The 27,914-nt window shown below is 37.5% G+C and overlaps 1 protein-coding gene across 3 annotated transcripts in view; it reads right to left on the minus strand.

Moving 5' to 3' along the window:
• ZFPM2 (zinc finger protein, FOG family member 2) overlaps positions 1–27,914 on the minus strand; it is a 459,273-nt gene that overhangs the window by 127,300 nt on the left and 304,059 nt on the right. For all 3 annotated transcript variants that reach the window (XM_082364233.1, XM_082364232.1, XM_082364234.1), the window contains one exon: positions 27,323–27,434. In XM_082364233.1, the coding sequence (XP_082220359.1) occupies positions 27,323–27,434 (112 nt within the window). The remainder of the gene's footprint in view (positions 1–27,322; positions 27,435–27,914) is intronic.

Raw genomic sequence — 27,914 nt, forward strand, 5'->3', positions numbered from 1 at the left:
TCAGGTTTTAAGAGAAGACAGCTGGATTCTCATAACTGCTTTTGCATTCAGTCTGCTGTCTTATGCTGTTCTGATTTAAATATATGAAGAAAATCTGGCCTTACGTAGATATGTAGTTGGAAAAGAGAGGGGTATTTCAGTAGCCTTTTCAGGTAATTTGGGAATTTTTCTTGGTACTGCATCAAAATTCAACAAGTGTTATCTTCTTAAAGGTGAGTTGCAGCGTGGAATCTGACACCACGTCAATTAGCTTTTCATACTCTGTTGCTTTAGATCCATTTATATATGTTGCACTTTGAATCTTTTACCAATATATAATTTATTAGTGTCATGCATCTATTATTTTGGAGTTATTGGTCTACTGAGTTACACAGATCTTCCAAATGTTGGCACATTTCATTGTGTAACATCAAAAAAATCACATTCATGGCTATGACAAGGAATCTCATCAGGTAAGTTTTTAAGTTTTGGAAAGCTGTCAAGTTCACAACGGCAGGCACTGTAAATTTCCAAAATTCTAATTTTTGCTTGAAAGCTTGATATTTATCATTGGCAATAAATACTGTCAGTTGTTTTCTTTGAAGCAATATTTATTTCTGAGAAAATATCTGCCAAATTCTCAAATTTAAATAACATAGTTGGTCAGACATTCTTCAAGCAAAAACACATTCTATGAAAAAGGTGGCTAATTCCACTTTTCATTCAAGAAATCATACAAGTGCTTTTTCCAGAGACAACTATGGTACTTCAGTATGAAACACAAGTGCTTTATGTGTATTTCCCATTTTGTCATACAGAATATTAAAAAGGCATGTGCTCAAGGGTTTAGATTTAATAAAAGAATTAAACTCCACTGCTTCATCAAGAACATTCTTAAGTAGCACTGTCTTTGTTTGCTTGTTTCAACTTTGGCAAAATACAATGACTTCTAGTACAGTTTGGTTCCAATGCCTCCCTCGATTCATAGAGGTTCCACCATTGCTTCTGCACTGTTAATGCAAATGTCAACACCATGGAAAAGGCAAATAACATCTCAGTAATATTATGGAAGTAGTTTTGGCCCCATGGTCTTCTGGAAAGTGTCTTGGGACCAGTGGTTGGTGGGCCACACTTTCAGAACTGCCAGTCTATTTGATGACCCACAGATGGAGCCAGCTGACTACATCAGTATACACAGTGTACAAAGTGATTTTCAAAACATAAGCTTGCAAGTATGGGGCACAGGGAAAGAAAGGGGGGAAGAGTTGAACATATATCAGAATCTTGCAGGTGGTGCTTTTGGGGACAAGCTCACACAAACTCAGTGACAGGAAACTATTCTTTGGAGGGGGTGTGTTAGGATAGGACAAAACCATCAAGAATCTCAGCTATCCTTCCTTTAATCCAGGCACTGAATTGCTGTTTAGCTCTCCAAGTACTTTCAGATTACATATTATATCAGGAAATTAAGTGCTTCATTAACTTCTCTTTCTAAACAAAGAATAGCAAACAACAGAGCAAATGGGCAGTTTTGTGGAATGACAGTGTTCCCAGTCTGGGCTTGTCTCAGTCACCTACCACAGCCCCCAAACTCAAATGTGTTCCAGAGATTGGTTGTTGAGCCTAAATATTGCCTATTGATGAAAATATCGATGATTCAAATAATACCAACTCCAAATCCTAATAATTATCAATACAATTCACTTCAAAGTTTCCTTAACTTTGAATTATTGACTCCTTATCTATGACTTAGACTCCTACTACACTGTCATATAAATGCAGAAACTTATTCAAGATAGTATTTGTTCATCATAATGTAGCATGCATCCTGTGCCCAGCATGGTTATGAGTCCTTCTTTTACATATATTTAGTCATTTAACCCTCAAAACTACCTCGTAAGGTAAGGTCCCCCCACTATTTTGTATTGAGAAGATGAAGTCAGAGGGTTGATGTAACTTGCCTTGGTCTTCACAAGCGAATAGGTAGGAGAGTCAGGGTTTGACCCTAGGCTCTTTAGATTTCAGGCAGTCCGTGTACTTAAACACTACGCTAGAAGCAAAACAAACCCAAAAATGAGTGTTCTGCAGACCTTTCTTTTAGTGAGCTGTCTCATTTACGGGTTGCTCTCGATTCTTCTCAAAAATAGATGACTCTCTAAACCATCCCTGGACAGAGGCTGCAATCATGTTGTTGCTTCACGTCAGAAATTATGAATTCATCGAAACTAAGGCCTATCTCAGCGAGAGGTGACAAATAATAAAAGTACGACGGTGGTGTCTTAAAGGAAACACAACTACAACCATTATCATTGTTTGTATCAATGTAATAACCAAGTTTATCTAAATAATTCTTTTCATTAAGTAGACTTTTACCATATATTAGCCTAATCATTTCCAGTACTTTGCTCTGTGCTCTGCAGACTCAAGTCACTGAGAACTGGCGTTAGATTAGGATCATGTAGTTTCTAGAACCATGGTCCTCAGCCTCGTGCTGTCCTAAATAAAGCATGTGGCTGCCAAGGCTCCTTCCTATTAGCGGCATTAGCTCCTGAGCTGATTTTCAATGAGAATCCCCTCCCAAGTGGAACTGTATCAGTCATTTCAAGTGAGTGAATTTATTTTGACAAACTGAGCTCCGAATTCTGATGATTACATTCACTTTCCAAAAAATCAAAACACTGTTCTAGCCTTTTGAAAAAATGAAAAACAAAATCACAGTAACAAAGTACATAGTAAAGTAAAAATTATATTGGATTAAATTAGGAGGCTTATATAGAGAACAAACCAGTGGTTGCCAGTGGGAAGAGGGAAGTGGGGAGGGGCACAATAGGGGTAGGGGACTAAGAGGTACAAACTACTATGTATAAAATAAATAAGCTACAAGGATATATAGTGCAGCACAGGGAATAGAGTCAATATTTTATAGTAACTATAAACGGAAGGTAATATTTGAAAACTGTGAATCATTATGTTGTACACCTGAAACTTACATAATACTGTACATCAACTATACCTCAATAGAAACAAGAAAAAAAAAGGAAAAAATATTAGGCGGCTTATATTATAGCCACACTTTCAATTTTAATTCTTTGTGAAACTTGGCAAAATTACCCTACCCTTCTGTGTCTCAGATTTCTCTTGTGTAAAATAAACTAGTATGTACCTCACATGATTGATGCCCACATTGGATTAGATAATGAAAGCAAAAGTGCTCTGTGAAGTTCAGGATGCTTTATCAATGTTAGGTGAAATCATCACAATACTGGTCATTTTATAATGTTGCAAAAAAAATTAAATGAGAATATGCTGGACTTTAAGCCCTATGAGAACAGAAATTTTCATGGTTTGGTCACTGTTCTATATCTAGCACCTAGAACGATGCCTGACACATAGTAGGTGCATAACAAATATCTGTTGCATGAATTTGTGTAACAAGGAAAGTGATCCATATAGGATGACCCAAGTGGTCACTTAGATCAAATCTATGAATGAAACAAAAATTATTTTCATATTTTTATTATCAACATCCCAATAAAGATCATTTTAAAACGTTCTATTTATTGACCTGATTGTTATATTTTCCCCCACTAGACTGTAAACTCCATGAGGACCAGGACAGTGTTGAAATGGTTCTCCACATTATTCCCAGTGCCTAGTACTAGAGATATGTGTTGAATAAAGCAAATTAATTTTGAAAGATGAAAACGCAGGGCTTCTCATGGCAATAATATACCAAAGAGTAGACTACCAGGAACCATGTCAGCAGCCCTAAATTAGCAAGGATCTTGACAGGCAACAATGCATTAGCTATCTGCATGCCACAAACACTGATGAAAGATAGCAGAACATTCTTAAAGTGCTGTCTCTCATTGCAGGTGGAGTGCAGGAATTCATAGGAATCTGTGTCATGATGCACACTCTTTTCTACTGGGATGGGCTCACAGTCACATTAGAAACCAGCCATCACTGTTAGGGACAGCATCAAAATGGACTGCCCAAAAAGATTCAGCAGAAAAAATAAGTGATAGAGTACTAACATTCCTTTTTAAGTGGATGCTTTCATTATATTAGCAGATAATCCTTTATCTAGTTCTCCCCCTCTGCGGGGGGCCAGAAAATTGGTAATAAATATTTAAAGCAATTTTTTTGAAAGGTTCTATCCAGGCCAACTATGGAGCTACGTATTAGGCCCAGTGTCATGGAGACAAAATAGAAATGCGATCTGTGAATGCTGCAGCTGCTTCGTGCTTTTTTTGCCTGCTTAGCTGCTAAAGCATGAGGAAAAGGGGCTGTCTAAGCTAAGAAAGTTTAATACCTTGAAGCTGATGTATAAGGTATTATTTTGTCTTTCTGACAGGGTCTGGTGCTATTTTTACCCAGGTTGATGCAGGGGTTAGGTTAGGACTTTAGGAAGAAATGATGATTTATTTTAAGTGCTGTTTGTGTAATAGCGGCTCCCTCTGCACTCATTTCTGCCAGTTATTCATTGTTCCCAATGTAAAAATGCCCCCTTCTCCCTCTTATTTTCCTTAAAAATACACACCAGCAAGTATCTCCCTGGTAATCCCCCTAACAAGCTGCTGTTTGTTCGCTAGAATTCCTTCCTCCTGCATCACTGCTTCTATTTGTCAGCCTGGGTTCCTCCCCACGCCTGCCCCCAGCCTCCCTGCCTCCTTCTCCATGCGGGTGTTGTTTCTCATTTAAATGAACAGTTGGATTCTTTTATTTCTTACAAGTGCTGGATTCGCCTTATCGCCCTCATTCCTTTGGGGGTTGCCAATTGGTTTTATCCACGGATGTATCATTTCTCATGCTTCCTTTTTTTTTCTTGCAAAGAGAAAGAACCTCTCCGTCAACAAGCCTCTCCGGAGTGAAAGATTAAAAACCTAGACATCACCTACCTTGCAGCTCTACTCCCAACTGGGTTGTGTAAAACTCAATTAAACGTGTCCCCATTGAATACTGCATTACAGTACATTAAACAGAAAATTCTTCGAGCGTGATGACAGAGCCTGAAACCTTGCCTCAAAGCTGTTCCTTGTAGCTTTCTTTAACAGTTCAGTCTTTATGGTGCAAGTCTCCCGTTGGCACAATTTTAGTCCAGCTATGAAAAAAAATTCACAGAGCCCCACAGGGATTAAAAGAGAAAAGGGGGGAAAAGTGAAGCTGGCCTTGGCACTTCCCTGGAGCCTCTATTGAGACTGTGCTGCCAAAAGACCACTCGAAGCTGAAAAGTCTTCCAGAGGTCTGCGGTCTAACAATTGAAAATATAATTCCCTTATTTTGGGCAGGTGAATTTTACAGATTTCTTCCTCTACCAAGAACGTTATAGTCCCCTGAATACATATGAGAAAGACATGAGTCCCTAGGGCAAGGGATTTTATGCGGACATATATTCACAGAAATTTTAAAAGCCCAATGAATATGTTAGTCTCTTCAGAATTCGTCTCTTCATAGAACAAAACTAAACAAATGATTCCACACCCCTGCGAACCTCAAAACTGTTATTAACTATAAACTATGCCCTTCTATTTCTGTTTCTTGTCCTCTTCCACAATTTTTATTTCTAATCTGGGTTACCAAGAGGCAATCCTCCTCTTAATTTGTTCACCTAATTGGGTTTTCAAAGCTTGTTTATTACACAACTCCCACAGGTTAACAATATTTAGACCAAAACTTTTTTCATCAGAATTATAGATATTACTATATTGCCAGCTTCATGGTTTTTGATATTTGAGGCATTTCTCTGCTTTCCAATTTTGGCAATTCAAAGCATAATGCCCTCTTCCCTCCCAATCTTTTGTTTACAGTACCCAGCCCATTTGCTGGTGTAGCCAAAGAGGAAGATGGAATGGCTGCTTTAAGGCACTGTTTTACCTTCTGTGTTAATTATGATTTATTTTATGTCCACAGTATGATGCATTCTATGATCCTATGTTTGATTTGAAATGCTATATAGTGTTATTAAGAGTTTATTAAGAGATCCTAAAAGCTTTAAGAAGACACACAATAACCATCCGATTATTCAAAACTAAAACAGTACTGTAACGTGGAGCTAGGGGGCATGGTGATACCAGAAGTTCCATTTTCACAATTAACAAATTTAGCTATGGTTATTAAAGAAGGGCATGTTTGTCTGCACGTATGTATATATTCACATTCGTATACGTATATGTGTATGTATACGTAAGCTTAGACACACTTTCTTGTTAAGAGTCATTGTCTAACACACGTACAATACTTAATTTTGCTCTTAGCATCTTGTTGTAATTCATTGGTGGGAGCGGGGGTTCATTCTTCTCCATCACTATTATAAACTATTGTCTGCAGTTTTTTTTTAGTACAGAAAGAGGAAGTGTTGCCTATTCTGGACGTTCATTACAAGGCTGTAAGCTCCAGTACTTAAAATGGAAATGCAGCTGAAGTGGATTTTGGCTGGGGTTCCAGAAAGGTTTTCCCTGTGGACATACTAGAGGCAAAGCTAGATGTTACTAGGGATCCAACAAATGAGAAACAAGTAAAAGACATACCCGAAAGAGTAGAGCCTCAGCTCTCTAATCCCAAGATGACTTCTAAGTTTAATTAGCAAAGATACTTGATTAAGAGTTTCCAGGGCTTTTTTGTTCAAGGAAGTTTTCAAAGATTAGCTGATTATTCATAAGATAAGTTAATATGAAAAGCAACCTAAAGAGTTCAGGAAAGAGTTTATCTTTCTTTTCCAAACTCTTTGTTAGTATCAGGATAAAACAAAAGACATTTTTTCCATTCCAAGGCAGTTATGTTTCCGAATATATGCTAGCAGTTATTTAACTCTTATCATGAAGAACTTTAAGAAAAAAACCTTAATGTGTAAAAAGCTTTTATCTATCCTTAATCTTTTTTTTTTTTTTTAAAAAGAACCTAGAAGTTTGGTCAATTCCTATATTCTACTTTAATTTTAAACTCATGTAAATGATTGAAGAAATTACCATCCTTATCCTCAGATATTTAAATAGTTTATCTGAATGAAAAATATAATTCTATAGGAATGTATTTCTGCAAAGGTTGGAATCCAAATTTTGTATCTAAGTTATTTTATTCTTTAATTAGAGTTTTAAAGATGTTTTGTGATTTATTTCCATATACATCTATATAGCCCTTTCTAAGGAAAAAAAAGAAACTTTGTTATAAATAGCTAGTAGTGATTATGTTTGTCTTATGCCATCTCTTTCACTTTTATAGTAAAATCATTTATTTATTCTTGTATTTTTAAATGAATTGCCCATCCTCTAATATCAGTGGACTTTTTGGCTGGCCAGAGAACCAATTCACTCCCTCATGTCTCATACGCTTCCGTTCCAACATTTTTGAACATTTGTTTCAACTAACAGATCAACCACATTAGTTCATCATACTTTCAGAGTTGAAGGTTAGGGCACAGCGGCCAATTGCTGTTAACTGTATGATTTCTTGTTTCTCAGGATTTCATTTTTTATTTGCTCTTTTTTTAAAAACATCTGAGCAGTTTATGTTCTGAGAAGTTTCTCAAAAACGTATTTCTCAAGCAATGGTGCATATTCGTCAAAAAAACACAGATCAAGGCGTTTCTATGATTATTCGTAATGCTTTGGCTAATTCACATAAAGAGCACCAAAGCTGTCTGATATTGTCTGGTAGTGTCCATTTTCACAGTCCTCTAACTAAGTCGAAGTGTGCCGCTTTCCTTTAAGATCCATCTCCTCCTGATACGTGTTTTATTCCTGTTCTCAGAACCATGGTTACTATTACCCATTATTTCTCCTTTAAGGAATTGTTTTAGCACTTGGCCATCCATTTGTGTTTCTGGTTATTCCTTCCATAGTTTCAATTGCCTATTAACTGATATAATAATGCTGATATTTTCTATGGCTTTGGCTGTTTTCATCCAGGGATTTCAAAGTGCTTTTAAGATAGCTTGGTTGCTTTGTGAAAGGCAGTTAATAAGACAAAGAGAAATAAAGACCTGAAAAGTGAAGAAGACCATGTATATTCACACACCAAGACCACTGGAAAATCTTTAAATTTCATTCATCTTTGAATTACTCTGGTTAGGCGGTTAAGAAGATGACTGATACAATTGGAAGTATAGGAAGATCTAGTGATGTCATTTGTTTTGATTCCTAAAGACTGACTGGGGTCAATAAAACTTTAAGGTCACTGAAATACAAAAACAAAGGATTCTGACTCATGTCATTCTTTTTCTGATAGACCTCTTTTAGTTTAAATGTCCTCTGATTTGAGGCCATCACTACTAGAGGTTTCCAGACTCTCTCAATAAAAATTGTGTCCCTCTTTTGAGGAATCCATTGCTGCAGATGTGTATGATTCCATTACCATCATTTGTTCAACTATTTTCCTACTGATGGATATTTGGGTTATTCTCTTCACCTCTGCAGCAACGGATCCTCAAAGGAGGAAAACATTTTTTATTAAGAGAGTCTGAAAACCTCTAATAGCTATTATGCAATGGAATACTAGTCAGTAATAAAAAGAACAAACTACTGATACCCCAAATGACATGAATGAGTCTCTAAAACATTATGCTGAGCACAGAAGTCATAAAGTGTATGACTCCATTCATTTGATAACTCCATTCATATGAAATTTAAAAATAAAGAAAACTACTCTAATAGAAATCAACAGTGGTTGTCTTTTGTAACATGGGAGATCTTCTGGGGTGATGGATATATTCTATATCTTGATTGTACACTTAATATTTGTACATTTCATTGTAAGCCAAAAATAACTTAAAAAACAGATTAAGGAAACTAGATTTTTCTTCTGAAAATGCTTTATTTATATTTGTATTTATACAGTAATTTATCTCTTATCTTTCAGTGTTTCTCAAAATAAATTCTTTTTTGTTTAGATTCAAGCCAGTGTGGGCTGAATCATTTCATTAATTTGGTAGGTATGTCACCTTTTAACATGATTTAAAAATAAATGAATGGATAGGAATGAACACCGTTTTATTTGTAGGCAATATTGTTCTGTGGACAAACCTAAGGTCCAAATTCTGACTCTATCTGTCCAATAGCAATATAACCTTGACCAAAATATAGCCTCAGTTTCTTCATCTGTAATAATTATAGCAACCCTTGTGGAGTAGTGCACAATGTATATAAGGTCTGTTATAAAGTAAGTGTTCAACAAATTTTAGTTTCTCTTTTTTGCCTCTTAACTTCAAATGTTTTATCTCTGTACATAAGGCTAGATGTGGAACCAGGTATGCTTCCCATGTAGTTGTGTGTTTGACATGACTAACACCTTGGTAGGATGCAAAACAAAGACGCTACTATATAATGCAAAATCTCATAAGGGTAGAAAAGCATTAACAGGAAGAAAGGTATCAGCTAATCTCACCCTTTAAATATAAATTGTTATCTATTTTATTGCTTCCCAACCCAATCTATTTTTTTCTACTTTAGACATAAGAAACCAGGTCAAAAAGGAAGGGAGAAAAGAGAATCCAAATATTCACTTATTTATTCAACAAATATTTTCTTGAGTGCTTCCTATGAGTCAGGTATTGATCCCAAACTCTCTGTTCCTAGGACTTAGAGCTGGAATCAAAATACAAGTAAGTTTTAAGGGAGATGTGATTTATGGACTGTTAACTAGATAAAAAAAAGAAAACTTCAAAAACTTTTCAATATTCTTTTCTCAAGTCTTGCTAGCATCTCAATGGAAGCAAACATCATAATGGTCTCCTTCCTGCTTTTGAGAGCAGCTGAGATTCTTCTATTGACACAGTTTCTAGGATTGAACTTGAAAAACCAGAAGCAGGGAGTTCCCATTAAGAGTCGTGGCCTTTCAGACTTACCCCTCCTATCTGTCCCACAAGCCAGAATTTTCTGACCTGCAGGGCACAGTGTGGGACTCATCTGTTCTTTTCAGCATTTCCTGGCTAGGGACATAATACTGTGGTGGTAGGAGGAAAGAGTGACACAGAGATTTATTTACAACTGAACTGGATGAGGTAATTAGCAAAGCATCTATTTAATCTCTGACTACTAACGGGCAGTATATTGGTATTACAGGACAGGACAGGACATTAATGCTCAGAAGTGTACTAGTAAGTTATGGGAAAAAAAAATTCCACAATTTTTTCATGGAAAAAGTCAGTAATTTTCAGAGGTCAATAAAGAAACCCCAGAGCAAATACTTTCAGGAACCAAGAGGGGTTCATCCATGCACTCTTGTGTCTCTCCTCCTGGTTGGTTCTATGTAATGGGGGAGGGGTGTGTGTGTGTGTGTGTGTGTGTGTGTGTGTGTGTGTGTGTGTGTGTGAACAACCTAGACCTCTGAATCAGTTAAGTGGTGACTTTTGGTCCCCTAACCAAAAATGTCAGCTCACCAGTGTAAGGAATATAATGTGTTTTCTTTACTCCAGTGCCTAGAAAATTGCCTGGCACATAGTAGGCCCTCAATAAAAAGTTGCCAAATGAATGAATGAATGAAAAGCAGAGATACGTTCAACTTGAGCTGTGTTCATTTGTTTGCTTTGTGACTTGGGCAAGTTATTTAATCTCTGGGAACCATTAAAAAACGGAGGATAACCCTGTTACTTTCGTTGTTTATTTGTCAGTGTTTAATGATTCAATATTCAGGACAGGGCTTTGTATGCAGCGAATGCTGAGTGGAGGTGGACTCCCTTCTCTTGCAGACACTCCCTGACCCTGTAATGATTTAACATGTTGTTACAGTAGAGAGTTGTGTTAATTGAATGATTCTATAAGAAAGTATTCTAACGGTGACTTAAATATGTTGAAATGGGCATGTTGCACTGGTTATAACAAAGCATTGTCCATCATTCTAGATTTTTCTAACATAAATCTGTTCCAAGGTATGAAAAAAAATCTAAATTTATACAATAACTGTAAGTTGATGAAATAAACATGTAATTAACAATTTACTAGCGGTTTGAATATTACAAACAGCGTAATACACCTACTCAACAGAGAGAATTTTATGATTTTGAACAAATTCCATTTTTTATTCCAGGGATTTTATTTATCAGTACCATGTAAATAAGTTGTTTTTGACCTAAAGTTAATAGTTTATTTGGGAAATTATTTGAATAATAAAACACAGTTCTTTGGCTTAAAATGGTTGGAAGCCGAAAACTCAAATAAACCTATATCACAGTAAAGGCTATATCAGAGGACTTTATTTAATGGGGTGAAGAAAATATTTCCTGATTTTTTTTATTACTATAGGGCAGATCTGACACCATTAGTTTTCTTTCCATCATAAATACAGACGAGTAGAATTTGACAGGCATCACTCTAAAATAGGTGATAGATAAGTTCAGGCATCTTTCCTTCCACACAGACCTTTTACACTCCGTTCTGATGGGGCTTCTTGAATAGAATGACCAAGGTTTGATTTTAGGCTTCTAGGTCACGGTTTCACCTTGACAACAGTTCTTTCATTTCCAGCCGTAATATTTGCTAGGATCCCTAAGGTGCTTTCATTTTTGTAAGTAGTATAAGGAAAAAAAAAAAAAAAATGGAAGGATAGAAAAAAAAAAAGATAAAACTTAATTCACATGCTGCAGGACTATCTCTGTGTCTCTGGCACAAAACTTCAAATCCAATCCAAGAACTGGATGTGTATTAGAAGTCTGCAGATTTAAACCTTGTCCCCCATGATCAAACTGGATTTATGGAGCATCATAACTCTCCAGACACCATCCAGCAGCTTATTAATTTAATAGACTCCTGTCCATTCACTGATGTTCCTGCCCTGACAGTCTCTCAAGATAAGGCAAAAGCCTTTTGACAGGACAGCGAGCATATATATTTTCTTCTGTTTTCTCGCGGATGGGGTTGTCGACAACTTGAAATGTGTGGCTCAGCAAATTTGTTTTTTTCCTTCTCTTTTTTTTTTTCCCTTTTGCTGTGCAGGAAGGATGACAGAGGCGAGCCTCCAGAGAGTTCCAGGGGTCAGGGGGGCCTGTGTTTCCCCTAAGTACTTATTTCGCATTTTGTTTTGCAAAATAACAATGAATTGATTTAAAGGCATACGCGCAGGGACAATTTCACCATGAAAAGAAACAACATTACAATTTAATGCCTAATATAAATTAAGAGGTGTTGGAGAGAAAAGGAAAAACAGCAATAAATGTTCCCATTAAACAGAGTACAGCAGCATTTTCTTTTCTTTTCTATAATCCCATTTGTGGGAATGAGGGGGAGTGCCAAAAAAGATAGCACTCAAGCTGTTGTATATTTAAAGACAAAACAGGAAGAACTTTTCAATGTTCTTATTTTCCCTTTATGATATTCTCATGCTCTACAATGGTGTTTATTTGCAAATGAATTCACAAGTCTCTGAGAGTTATTACACTAGTATATTGCAAGGTTAACTGTTTCCATCCCTCCTGGTACTCTTCAGTTAAAGACACATCAGTAATCACTAGACCTTGGCTTCCGAAACTTGAGCGTGCACACAGATCACCTGGATCTAGTTAAAATGCAGATTTGGATTCGGTAGGTCTGAATGGGGCCTGAGCTTTAGCGTTTCTAACAAGCCCATGCAGTACTGCTGGTTGGCAGACCACTTTTAAGGAGCACGACATTAGCCAAGCTTTTAACAAAGGGCAAACTCAGATATGGACAAATGATACCCCAGTGTCATACCAATGTAAAACATAACTTGAATATATAGCAAAAAGTTAACAGATTCCCTATCTGGCATATAGTGGGTACTTGACTAATATTTCAGTGAACTGAAGAACTCCCAAATTTCATGCAATGGCCTGCTTTTTATAATCTCCCTTCATTTTTACATGTGTGTAAAGATGATTATCTTAATTTCCTTTGAGATAGTTAACTACAATTGTGTATGTAAAGACAGGGATAAGATGAAAAGTAACATGCCCATTTTCTTATATACATTTTCTCCTCACTTCATTTCACTGATAGAAAGCTATCTTTCTTATCTGTATCTCTAGTCAAAATGCAAAACTATGAAGTGAGACTTCTAAACTAAACTATTATTTGGCTTAAATGTCCTACATAGGCCTCTTTATGTTATTTTATTTTTTGGCTTCCTACACTCACTCTAATCTAGAAACCTACACTCAAAGCACAGAAAGACAGCAGAGATGATACTTAAGATATTTAAGATTTTATATTACCAAACTAGTTCTGATATTGAGAGACTCCAAATTATTATTTACTAGTTAATTGATAAATTTTGTATCTTTTGGGGGGCAGGAGAGCAGGACTATCATACGTTACGTATCATATCAAGTTAACTATGAAAACTTAAATTCCTTCGTAGAAGTATTTGATAAGTATTCTGAAAATGTTAAGTTTTCATAATAAGCCTCTGAGACTTAACATTTCTTGAAAGAATGCACAAAGTAAAGGGTACTGACCTGGAGAGCCGTCATTCTTGAAAATCTTTACTGACAAGAGAGACCAGACAGTGATGATAAATACGAGATTTCTGAAGGAAAAACTGGCTTAAAGTAATTTATTCTTATTGAATTTCAATGGGCGGTAGATAGAACTACATAACTAGATAGATAGAAAAAGCTTTACTGTTCATACTTAAATGTGTGTATTTCGGATCCATTCTTTTGGCTGGGATATTCTTGCTTGAAACACCACGATATACTGTCTTGGTTGACCCCACTGTTGTCTGACGGTCTTCACATACTTAAGAAAGACTAATGAGAATATAACTTCTCTGAAGTACTACTGTATGTCATGGCATATAAGGTGACCTTTTAGTTTAAAAATAGCCTTCAGAAATGGGGTTGACTTAAACACCAAGGGAAAATGAAAAGCCTCCAATTTCACGTCTCAGAGCAAAGACTTGAGGTCTGGCTGACATCCCCCCAGTGAACAGCAAGAACAACAGACACGGGGCTTCCCTGGTGGCGCAGTGGTTGAGAATCTGCCTGCCAATGCAGGGGACACGGGTTCGAGCCCTGATCTGGGAAGATCCCACATGCCGCGGAGCAACTAGGCCCGTGAGCCACAATTACAGAGCCTGCGCGTCTGGAGCCTGTGCTCCACAACAAGAGAGGCTGCGATAGTGAGAGGCCCGCGCACCGCGATGAAGAGTGGCCCCCGCTTGCCGCAACTAGAGAAAAGCCCTCGCACAGAAACGAGGACCCAACACAGCCATAAATAAAAAATAAATAAATAAAATTAAAAAAAAATTAAGGATATCTTGATCAAACTTTCTATTAAAAAAAAAAAAAGAACAAGACACAGTCACTGCTTGATGGGAGAAAGTCAAGTGGATCCACAAAGAATTGCGTAGTAATGGTGAGCCAATGTCTTGGCATGGCTGCTGTAAAAAGATGTCAAATAAAACCCTAAGCTTTGACAGCATCTTTGGCATGTATATAGATTCTAATTTTTCTAAATTCTTTTATACACCTTCATTCTAACTGATGTAGCACAATGTATGCTGTGTTTACATAGGATATTCCAAAGAAATCCTCTTGTATTAGATTCCCTAGCATTAAAGTAATCTTGCTAAGACATGGAATACTTTTCTAGATATGGAGAGAAGAGCATTTTGAGTACTGGATTTTCAAATGATTTTCATACTAGTGATTTTTGAAACTAAAGCAAGTCCCACTAGAGTTTACTATGTTGAATGATGCATCCTAATACCCATTAAAAATAATTCAAAATTCAGTGAGTATATTCTATGTATTGTGTGCGGAGGAGAAGTGAGAAATGGTGTCATTGTGTTTGAGGTGTTCACGTCCAACTTGGGACAATGCACAGGCTGGGGTGGAGCTCCCTCCCTGGGATGGGGCACAGAAGGCTTTTCAGAGCCACTTACACATGCTAAGTCTTGAATGATACCTGTTGCCAAGATAAAGATGTCTAGATGGTTATTCAGCAAAAAGACAGATATGAGCAAGTAAAGAATAGCTGAGGAATTTTAAATAACTGAGTATAGTTTGAGTACAGGGTAGCTGTGGAGGATGAGTGAGAAATGAAACTATAAGGAGTAGGATAAGTTTTAAAAATTCCAGATGGGATAAGCTATGGGAAACACAGAAATGAGAAGAAAGAAGACTAGAGAATGATGTTTAGTGGCTGGACAGTGATGGAGAAACCTGGCACTGGGTGTGGAAAGGGATAAATCAGATCAAGCCTTGTGGAATAAAAAGCTGTCAACAAGGAGACCTGTGACAGAGTCACTTCAATGGAATCATGAAGGCAGAAACAGCAAAAGAGAAGATGCTGGAATTCAGGAAGTTAAAGGAATGCATGCAAAAAACTTTGCAGAAGCTTACCTAAGAAAAGGAGCAGAGAGGGCTTCCTGTTAAGTATGATGAATTGATTGCATGCATTTATTTCTACTCCCTTTCAGTAACATGACAGTAGAGAAGAAAAAGCAATGATAAGGGCAAAGAGATGGGGCAGAGTAGGAAATAGAAGTCAACAACATCTTGGAAGCTAGAAAACTGATGGAGTGATAGATGACACAGCAGAGCACAGAAAGCTGAAATCCAAGTACTTGAAGAGCAGCTGACCAACAAGTAGCAAGCAGATTTATTCTGCAGAATCCTGGAAAAGATCAGAAAGTAAAGGCACCTGGCACCTTGAAAGGTAGGGTAAGCAGTGGAGCTAAAACTTGCAGGACTGGCCTTCTAAGTAAGAAGCTGTTAGCTATACCTGCTCAGCTATTCCCCGCAGAGCTAAGTGACATTCCTTTCCCACTCTGGAGGCTTAGTCTTTGAAGAAATGGAATAGAGGCTTTAGATCCAGAGACACAGGCTCAGCCAAGGGTAATACTAAAGTTTCACCTGCATTAGAAGACTAAAGGAACATCTACATTCTCAGCAATGAGATAGGACTTTCCCAATGTACCACCTGGTCCAGTTTGCCCACAAGGTCCTCAGATGGCTGGTTACAGGCTTGTCCATCTCAGAAATGAGACTGGCGTTCTCTGGAGAAGCTAACCATGGTAAGACAAAAAATTACATACACTGTCATTTGGAGACCTCATTACCATGGCTACGTTGTCATCCTATGACCCCACACAAAAGCTACCAGTTGACAAGCTCTGCCTTCTCAGGCTGCTCTTGCATTCACCCCTTAGTGCCCCACTCTTAAACGATGAAGTAGGTATTCATGGATCTCTAGCCACGTGAGGAAAGCTTCAACACTAAATACAGGGACAAAAACAGGCAGGAGAAAGTAAGAAACAATGCATGGGACACACAACTTCCTAATCATTCTCCACGTCCTACTTCAGGGATAAAGGAAAAATATCCATATTAAAAAGAGCAAGATGTTGAAAAAAAGGAACAGTCAGGGAACAAGAAAGACCCCTTGTAAATTATAAACATGAGAGTTAAAATTCAATAGTGAAGGTAAGGTATAAAGTTTGAGGACATCTCAGAGAGTTCAACCAAGTCAGATTATCTAATCATGGGAACATTATTAAATCCATACTTTATATTGCTTTTCACAGTAAAGAAAAAGCTGTAATCCATTCATTTATCGATTAATTCTTTCATAAATATTTAATGAGCACCTACTATGTGTCATAGATGGCTTCAAAAAACAGACAGAATTCCTGTCCTTAAAGAACGCTCATTCTAGAGGTGGGAGGATCACACTAAATTTTTAAAATAAATGCTAAAATGCCAGATATGAAGATAAATGAGAGAGCTGTTATAGACTGAATGCTTGTGTCCCCAACTCTAAATTTATATGTAGAAGCCCTAACAACCAATGTGATGGTATAAGAGGTGAAGCCTTTGGGAGGTAATTAGGTCATAAGGGTGGAGACCTCATGATGGGATTAATGCCCTTATAAGAGACATGAGGGAGGGAGCGCTCTCTCTCTCTCTCACACACACACACACCACCATATGAAGATACAGCAAGAAGGTGGCCATCTGTAAACCAGGAAGATGGGTCCTCACTAGATACCAAATCTGCCTGCACCTTGAGCTTGAACTTTCCGCCTTCCAGAACTGTGAGAAAGAAGTCTGGTGTTCAGCTACCAGCCTATGGTGTTTTGTTATAGCAGCCTGAATTGACTAATACTGAGGAGAACAAAGAGAGAAACAGAGACAGAGTAGTTAGGCAGACCCTCTGGGAAGGCAACATTTGGAGAGAGTTTTGAATGAAGCAAGAGAGGGGCCCATGTGGGGGCAGAGCAGGGCACAGTGCAAAGGCCTTGAGGCAGAGGCATTCTTTGTATTTTCAAACAAAAGCAAGGGCTTGTGACACTGGAAAAGAATAGTTGGAGAGTCATAGTAAATAACCCACAGAGGTATCCAGGGGAAGATCATGTAGGGCATTTTAGGCCAAGGTAATAACCTTGTAGGCTTAGTTCAGGCGTTGCCAAGCTTTTTCTGTAAATGGTCAAAGAGTAAACACTTTAGGCTTTGCAGGCTAGAGGGTCTCTGCCACAACTACTCAACTCTGATGTTGCGGTGTGAAAGCAGCCACAAACAAAATATACAAACAAATCATGGTAGCTATATTCCAATAAAACTTTATTTACAAAAACAGGTGGTGGGTCAGATTTGGTCTCACAGGCCATACTGATCCTTGTAATCAGGCTAATTGCAAAAGGAAGCCACTTGTTGGAGGCTTATATGTGCTTCTAGTTTTCCATTTTCTCTGGAAAACAAGAAGCAAGGTCAGTATCTAACAGGGGATGGTATATATTTAGGGAGACAGAAGTCTGACATAGTCACTTTGAAGATGGATTCAGAAAAAAGATCTGTATTGCCAGGCTACTTACACTGAGGGATCCCATTCACCTCGCGGTCAACTATAATATAAACTGGTCAGCATTGGTTTCTGTTGTATTTTTGTTGTTGTGAGTGGTGGTGATGGTTCCATTGTTGTATTTTGACCACACATTTATATAGCACTCACTGTGGATCAGGTGCAATTCTAAGCACTTTATAAATATTTCTTCCCCTAGCTTCTGCTGCTTGGATAAAGCCAGGGGAAGGTGGAAAGTTGGATTGATTAGAATGAGGGTATTCAGGCCACTAAAGGCCAGAGAAGGAGAGAAAAGTGAGAGGGTGCAAGAGAGTAATTAAAATGATGGACCCATGGAATCCAAGTCAGGTCCTCTGAAAGTAAGGATGGGAGGTTGGTGGGCAGGGCAATGATGGTGAAGACATAAGGGCATGGGAGGTACATTTGGTGTTGAAAAAATTGTTGGAGTCAGGTAATGAGTGGAGAAAAGCGGAAGATTTATATTATCTTCTAGAAAGATGTAGGTACCAACATTATTTCTTGACAGATAAAGTCTTGTTTTTATTAGTGGATGGACCTGAGCTTCACCTTTGACACAATAATCTTAGTAAAATCCCACTGTGAATATGTGTGCCTCAGAACTTTCAGTAGCTCTCCATCACCCCCTTGATGAGGTCTTTAGACTGAGCACTCAACCGAACCCACAACACGGCCCTCAGAAACGTTTGCAGGCTTGCCCCTCACTAGTCTTATTTGTAAATTCTCTGTTCTAAAGTGTGCCCTGACACTCTCATGAAAACACGGTATGTATCGCAGCCTGTAAACTTTTAGGCACACATTTCAACCTCCTCAAATGCCTTCCCCCGTTTCTCAAATTTATATTTAACTTTCAGTATCCAACCAAAATTCCACATCTTCTGTCAACTTTGCCTTGACCATGTAAGACAGAACTCCGCGTTATGCAACCTTCATCAATTAAGCTCTTTCAACAAACTCCTTAAGTCAGGGGTGTGTTTCATATTCCTCTGTATCCCTCATGACAACTGGGACCATATCACGTGCAGAGCCTGTGCTCAGTTACTTTTATTTTATTTGGAAAATTATCTTATGAAATACAAAGTGTCAGGACATTTACAGAGATACTAAAGAAAAATATATATCACTCGAATATAATTTAAATTCCATGGATGAGGGACTTCATGGGTAAGGCAAAGATTTTTGTTCTGTTAGTTTGGGTTGTATAAAAAGAAGAGCAGGGGGCTTCCCTGGTGGCGCCGTGGTTGAGAATCTGCCTGCCAATGCAGGGGACACGGGTTCGAGCCCTGGTCTGGGAAGATCCCACATGCCGCGGAGCAACTGGGCCCGTGAGCCACAACTACTGAGCCTGGGCGTCTGGAGCCTGTGCTCCGCAACAAGAGAGGCCGCGATAGTGAGAGGCCTGCGCACCGCGATGAAGAGTGGCTCCCGCTTGCCACAACTGGAGAAAGCCCTCGCTCAGAAACGAAGACCCAACACAGCCAAAAATAAATAAATTAATTAATTAATTTAAAAAAAATAATAAAAGAAGAGCAGGAGTGTAGTTAAGACAAAGAGTGATTTTCGTTTGCAAATATTTTTCTTAAATTATATAACGACAATAATCAAAGTGAAGAAAACTATAAAAGAGGAATACGGATTTTCCCAAACCTTACCACCTTTACAGAAATACTTTTATAGTTTCAATGTATTGATATTTCTTCCCCATGTGTTTTGCTGTACATATACTTTTAAAATACAATTATAATCACACTAGGCACGAAACCTCATATTCTACTTTTTCAGTTGGAATTATAATACAATAATTTTTTTTTTTCTATGTAATACACTGTTTTAAAGAAGTATTCACAATATCCTACTCTGAAAACATTCACCCTAAAGAGTTGTTCCTCATTTTAGCTGACAAAGATCCTTTTGGGGGTAGCTTTCAAGATTAGCATCACTTTGAATGACAAGCTAACATCCCTGAATGATAGTGAGTCACCTCTCAGAAGACCCCACTCTTCATTTTTCATTTTTATATTTATGAAACTGATATATTCTTAGTTCTTATCATTTGCCAACATCCTACCTGGGTTTTTACCCCTAAGAGACAGAAGCTTCATTCATGCATGTATCCAGGATGGTTTAGGATATTTTTCTCCAACATATCAGAGCGCATCTAATCCACTGAAGTAATTAATAGTATTATCGTGCAGGATTATTTACCAACATTTCATTAAGAAAACTCACAGTGATGTTGATACGAAAACAAATGTATTTTTTCCACATCAAATAGCATACGTTAATAATAACTCAGGACATAAACTATTCAGTATGGCCAGACCCAGACTGAAATAACATCAGTCAATCACTAACATAATTGTAAAAACAGTAAATGCATAGTAAAAAATGGAAATGGCAGAAGGCCCTATATTTGCTGAAGTTGCTGTCATTCTGCAATTTGCAACAGACAGCTCCACTGTAAATAACACATTCACTGGTGGGGTCACTTGTCTCGACCTTAAGAACCCCTCAGAAATGACAATTTGAATCAAAACGATGGTTTTCTAAAGCAGCCATTTAAAGCAATCACTGATTCCTAGAACAGGCATAATAAATTGCTCACCCCCCAACATCTCTCATTCTTAGAGAACATAACCAGAAAAAACCTCAGATGTTCATGAAACATATTGGGTTTTCAGCATCGCGTTATCCTGTGGTGCTCTGCAATCAATTACTGTTATACCACCATCATTAATAATTTTCTTAATGAAAATGATTCTGTTGATCTCCGCTGTATTTTAATTATCAGAGTTAAGCATAATTACACTGCGGCTCTGAGCTGGCATGTGGACTCCTTTAGGGCGCAATTTTGTTTTAACACACTGATAATGTAATTTTACATTGTGTCAGTTTGTTTCGTTATTATCCAGTTGTACAATTCCACTGTATTCCTGATAACAGATAATAACCTTAGTACCTCCTATATCCTGAAGTCATTTAAAAAGCAATATTGGAATTCTGTGGCTAGCTAACTTAATCGCCTTATGATTTTATAATTCCTGCTGCTAAATATTTGGTACAGGCACCCACCCTCTTTTAAGAATACTGTAAAACTAGACAACAGTTATACATTTTCTGTGAACTACAGAATGGTTAAATAAACACTTAAATATTAGCACAAGTTTTTCTTTTTAAATTACTTTCTTATTTATATAGCATTAGGTCCTTTAAGTAAAGTTAACCATGAACTTGTAGGCTAGTTGGGAAAATTGACTGCCATGTTAGACAAGGCTGTTTCAAAATTCTAGGAACATGCAACAGATCCTCTATTTTAAGGTGGAAAATAGTCCAGACTTTTGCAAGCGTCCTTCTAATGAAAGATCTTTGTTTTAAACAGTTGATCAATTTAGTCAGTGTGCAGAAAGTTGCTCATCCAAGTTAGGTTATATTAGAATTACTGTCATTATTTCAACAGTACCTGGTATAGGACCTTGAACGTAGTACACAATCAGTCAGGGCTTAACTGAATTAATTGCATGATTACATTTGTCCATACAAGCAAAATCAGAACTTTGAAGATGGTCATAGAATGATTTGGAGATTAGTTTTCTACATGACTTTAAATTGCTGTGGCCTTCGAAGCAACAGAGAAATTAGCATAAGGTACTGCTGTCACTGCTGTTTTAGTTCTGGAAAACTTTTTCTTAAAAACCAAACCACAGAGCAAGGAAAAAACAGTTTCATTGATAAATATGTACGTAAATTTGTGAGGAAGACCAATAACCTACAATCTAGGCCTAGTAAATGGTATCATCAAAACTCTGCTAAATTGTATAATTGGGAATCAAGGTCAACACGCTTAAGATTGAATATCAATTCATCACATATGAGCTATATATCCTTGAACTATTTACTTACCTAAAACTGAGTTTACTCATCTGTAAAGTGGGAATAATTCTGCTTACATCATAATTTTCTTGTAGCGGTAAACCAGAAGACGTATGTAAAGTGTTTAAAACCATGCCTGGCATAGAATACGTGCTTAATAAATGGTAACTGCTATTGCTAGTTTTAATATTATCATCATTATTATCTTTATACTAGCATTTTACATATGACTTTCTTAAAAATATCATGCGCCCAAGGGAAAAAATATCTTTAGGCAAAGGCTTCTGGCCTCTGATTCTATAATGCAGTTCTCTGCAGATACTGTGGGTTCACAGGGACCAAATGGGATTTATGGAATTCTTGGCTATAAATCTGGTATCTGATGACCAGGTTTTCTCACACACTTGCTTGATACCAACATGGAGGCCTGGGTTCATTTCCTCTAAATTTGTCCTGACATATAACCAAAAGGGCAAACTGGACTGAGTATAAGATCATCAGCAATATAATATTTATAATAACATATGCAGTTATGCATACGGGTGCATCTTCACAAAAATCCTGTGAGATGGCCACTGCTATTTCATTGTTACAGCTGAAAAAAATCAGGATTTAAAGAGGAAAAGTGGTTTGCCCAAGGTTCCATCTAAGCAACAGTTTTTTACAATGAGATTGTGCTTTTATATAAAAAGAAATCTTCCATGGTTAAGGTGAGATTGAGGGTGAGCTGATACTTTTTCACTCCTTTGATTGACAATGTTTATTCTCTTCATCCAGCTACCTAGAGAATGTGGCTGCTCTGAAATAACACTCCACGAAAACCCAAATAATTTAATTTTTCCTCATTTGAAGTGAACTGAATGAGCAAACTCACATGCAAGATGCTAAAGGTTTAATTTCGAATGTTCAACAACGTGAAACTCGAACTAACTTATTTACTTTTCACAAATGAGAAAGGGCACCATACTGTGCAAATGCTATAAAAAACACAAAGCTGTATAGGAAAGAGAAGAAGTTAACTTCCAATGCTCGACAGGCATTCATGGATTTTAGGAGTAAGTGGGCAGACCTCTGCTCACAGTCCTCTCCAGCAGCCTCCCTTTAACTTCAGCACGGTGCTTTTTAGTATTTTTCCATTGGAGATAAGTAAATTAGAATTATCTGGAGTCTGCTGAGAATAATGGCAGAAACCAGACAACCCGACAAGTCTGGGTCCATCAGTGTCTGGATGAGCTAATTACTTTCTGGAATGACAGGGGGTAGTTGAGGCAGGAAAAAAAAAAGTGCATCAGATTATAATATTAATGCTCAATACTATACTTTTTTTTACTTTGATAAAACAGGATGATGGCAGCCTGTCAAATAGCACTAAGTGATGTAATTTGATAATCATTATTTGATGGACACCCTGGAAATGAAAATTTTATAATTATATTTAATTTTACTACTAGCCCACATTTAAAAACACTTCAAAAAGTAAGCATGTCTCTTAAAGGGTAATAGTTACATGCCATAAGAAAATATTATAAACAATTTCACAGTTAAGGCATTTTAAAATGCTACATATACGCATTTTACATTCTTTTGTAAATAGGTACTAATATACTTTCAGATAGGCAGGCCCAAAAAAGGTGATTTTGGCATAGAATTCATAAGTAGTTTAGGTTCTTAGCTAGAAAACAAAATAAGGCAATGCAATTTTGGCATCTGGAATTTACTTTTCATCTCAGGGAGAGCTTTTTAGACATTAGGAGTAATGTGTTGCATCTGGGTACAAGGATGTTAGCCCATCAAGCAACCATTCTTTTCTGTCTGGAAGTAGCACTTTGATTTCACTTGGGGAACTACTTCTCCTTCGTCTCAGTGGTTTACGTGGGGTTAGGTCTACAGATGATTGTAGTTTGTAAGGAAGAGTCATAGTGGTTAATTGGTTAATTGGTTCAAGGATTGGTATGTGATGTACCCCAAATAAAACCCAGAAAAGCTCTCTTTTCACTGGGATTGCTGTGCTTGTAGAATAAGTTTGGAGTTTCCCACCACTTGACAAGAACATTTCTGACGATGAAACACACAAAGAAAGAAGAGGCAGAAGATAGAGACAGTCTGGGGACAAAGTGTGAACAACTGAATTAAACTGATCCTGAAGTTCAGAAGATCCCTGGATTCTCAGTTATATGAGCAGATGAACTCCCCTACCCCCAATACACTCACGCACGCATGCACGCTCACACACACACACACACACACACACACTTACACTTTGATTATTTTTTGTATAAGCCAATTTCATTTCATTTGAAAACAAAACAGCCCCAACTGATAAATAACATACACATTATGAAAATGTCTCACACATTACAGATGTTCAAGTCAATTTGTACCTATTAAATCTAAATCACCAAACCCTTCCAACTACAAAACTCTTTTGCTTTGAGAAGGTTTATCATACCCATAGCCTGTGAAGACAGAAGGCTTCAGAGCTCATGTGGTCCCGGTAGGAGTGATTCCTGGGGTCCTATTTTCCATGATGAGAACAATCCCTAGTATAATCCTAGAATATCGAGGTATTCACAGAACTTTGAGTGAACTATTCCCTTCCTCCAAAGGCAAGCTGAATTCTAGGAATTAGCATCAGGCCTCTGAAGCCCATCTAGGAGATCAGAGTAGAGTCTACAGCAGAGTTTTCCCAAGTGTGTTAACCAGAGAACTAATTCCAATGTTCCAGTGGATGTCCACTGGTTGGAGAAAAAAAAATATGCATATCATATAGTCAAACGAGTTACACAGGTGTTTATTCTGGTTTGTTTTACTACAGGACTTCTCAGAGCATTCATACCAGAAGGCCTTGTGAGTTTTCAAGAGGGGCCAAGATAGGCAATATTTGGTCCTGGGACTTTTCCTTTAATCTTAGGGTTATGTGAAGTGTACTTTGGTAAGTGCCATATTATAATAATACTCTGTGATTTCTGCACAGAAATGCTTGCGTAGTTTAAGAGAATTTATTCATCATGTAATAGCGTCAAGGGGAAAGGTAGAGTCACACAGTACAGAGAGTATAGGATTTGGAATTATCAAAACCTGGATTTAAATGTGGCTTCTCTGTTAGCTCTCCTGGACCAGGGACAACCATACTACTGCTCTAAGTCACACACAATGTAGGTTGTGTAAAATGAGAAACACACTACTTATCTCATCTAGCTGCTTGAAAGCTTAATGCAGGGAGAATGTATTCTAATATGTACAACTCAGGCCCTCGATTAGACAGATGTGTGTTTGCATCCCACTTTAAACACTTAGTATTTGAAACACTTTGCTGTACAGCAGAAATTAACACAACATTGTAAATCAACTATACCTCAATTAAAAAAAAAAAAACACTTAGTAGCTATGTGACCATGACAAATTACTTAATCTAGCTATGTCTCAATTTCATTTTTTGTAAAATTGGGTAGGATGTTAATTACCTACTAGGAGGTATTAAATGATGATTAAATAAAATTATGCATATACAGTAGTTACTGCAGTCCTTGTTATTTGAATTGCAATGCCATCTGTTCTTGTAAGTTGAACAATATCGAGTTACCTTTTATAGGTTAAAAACTACTGAATATTAGGAATTCATATTGTTCATCATCACAGTATGTGATGTGTCTATTATAGTTTCTAGCAACCATTCATCATTTGTTTATCTGGTCAACCAATCATTATTTACTCTGTGCTCTTTTTGTACAGGCAGCATGCCAGACCAAGGATAAAAAGATGACTGAGACATAATCCTTGCCCTCAGTAAATATAGAGTAGATTGGAAAGGCAGGCAATAATACCTAACTTTTTACTACTCTTTTTTTGAAACATAAAATGATGATCATAAAACGAGGTTAAAAGAGCAATGAGAGAAGTGCATAGAATTTGGTATGGGAGTACCAAGGAGAGGATTCAGGGGTGCTTAATAAAGGGTGGCTGTTATTATCCATGTACAAAGCTAGCACACAGTTGGGCTCAATCCATGCTTTATGAGTTAATTAATAAGCTTCTACAAATTACTCCAAAATGTTTACTGCCAAGAGGCTTAAGGTATATCTAACCATAACGCAAACACATAAACGTGTTCAAACTAAGGTACTCCATTGAACATAGAATTACAATTTTGTTATAGTGTTTTTCCTTATGTAACAATATAATAATCATCTCTTCTAAAACAATGCCCGATTTAAACATGTAATGGATTTGGATTATGATAGAATAGCTGTCCTCTTGGTTCCTCCATATTATATTGCCATCATAGAGATAAGATATTGCACAACAAAAATTTAGCGCCAGTCATTGATCCTACACTCCAAGCCATCTCTTGTAGTGTTTGCATTCTGAATGTGGACACTGGTAAGCTGGTTCACTATAATATCGCTTCCCATTTTGATAGAACATAGTGACATATCCTGGGAAAATCTTAACTTCCCTTCTAGTTAAAAGCTCCCACTAGCATACTACAGGTATTTGGTGTTTGAAAATAAGTGGGTATGAGACCAGCAATTACAGAAGGAAAAGGAATATAATCAGATCCTGGTGTGCAGATTGTCTTTTTTAGCTTGCAAATTCCCTCTTTCTGGTGTTTCAACTTTCAAAGGCTTATGGTAGTTTAAAGGCAATCCTCTTATAAGTGTACAAATTGTAATGATTATAGGAACAAGTTGTAATTGTTTCTAGCAAGTTTTTAAGAGTCTTTGATGTTATGATTAGTGTTTTATATGTTAATATATTGATAGGGGTGCTTATTTGCTTGTTCCCTTGTATGCTTTTATGGTTTCTAGGTTCAATGTGCAAATACATCTTTGATCTCAGTAGGTCTATTTGGTTAAAAAAGAAAGCGAAAAGAAATTAAACATGAGAAGCACAAAGTTTTGCAATATTTACGAAGGAGTGAGATTAGGGATTTCACTGTAAAAGTACAGAGCTTGGGCCCAGAACTTGAATATGGAGAAAAGTGCGGCAAATCCCACCACACACGTGGAGGGGCCTGAGTTTGGGGGAGTCGGTCCCATGTTGTGTGTCCCGGAGCAGCGGTTCCTTTGCAGCCAGGGTGTAGCTGTTTGACGCAGTCTAGGTTGATGCCACACTGAGCAAATCAAAGGCAATGCTCTGCAAGCCATCGCTTCCTCTCTAGCATTTGCCTCCTGCCCTTCAGAAATCACCATGGGGAGGAATTCTCAGTCTCTGCAACGGCTTCCTTTTCAGCTATCCCCTCATCGTGTGTGATTTCAGGAAACTGGCTGGAATGCAGTGCCTTCTGGAACTCGCACCCTGACACCCTGACATGGACTGCCAAATTTCAAAAGGAATTTACTTTTTGATGGATGATGCCTAAGAGAGGAATCCGAGATTTCATCAAACCCCCTCTGAATAAAAGTAACAGCGAGGAAGGTACTAGTCAAGGCACTCCAATCCACGGTTAGGTGAATGTGTATGGCGCTAAGTAATTAATGGTCTAACACATTTTGTTTTATGCTGTACAGGAAAAGAACAACAACAACAACAAAAAACCCAGTAGCCTTGCTGAAACTACAGGTTAGGGAGATTCATAAGGGAAAAAGGAAGAGAGAGGATCCCATTTTACTTTGTACTCCCATTTCAGCTCATTTGGTTCTATTTTGCAACACTCAGGTTTCAATACATCCAAAGCGAGAGGGAAATGATCTTGCACTTACCTTTGCTGTACACAATGCAGTTGTTTTTGTTGTCTTCCACTCCTTGCCAAGTCACATCCAGTAGCCACTTGGGACCAGCAGTCAGCACCATCGGCACCTGAGCCTTTGTCTTCTGTGGAAAGAATGATAACAAACGGATGCCATTTGCTTTCGTTGATTAAAAAGTTGAATAATAACTGTACTAATCATTTTATTTTTCCAAATAACTAAATCTCCTAAACCATAATCCAAGTCCTTATTCCCCTGTCTCATGATATCTTTTTAAGACGACAGAAGCTGTAAAGCTTTACTGCTTTCACTAATCTGAATGGTAGAATTATTATCTAGAATATTTTTTTTCTAAATGATACTGGATCAGATCTCCAAGATTAGACAGATCTCTTGCAGCTCTGAATTATAAAGAGAATGCAGATGACTTTCATTGCAAAGACCAGCCTGTTTAGAAGTGAACTTTAGACACATTGTACTTTACTATCAACAGGATCTCACTATTTCCTGAAACAGACAGGAAAGAATTTAAAGAATCAGGATCCATTTCAAAGCTCTATCCTGAGCAACATTTATATTAGAGTAGGAATTTATTCTGAATGAA

Source organism: Balaenoptera borealis (assembly GCF_965194805.1).
Source record: "Balaenoptera borealis genome assembly, chromosome: 17".
Classification (NCBI taxonomy): domain Eukaryota; kingdom Metazoa; phylum Chordata; class Mammalia; order Artiodactyla; family Balaenopteridae; genus Balaenoptera; species Balaenoptera borealis.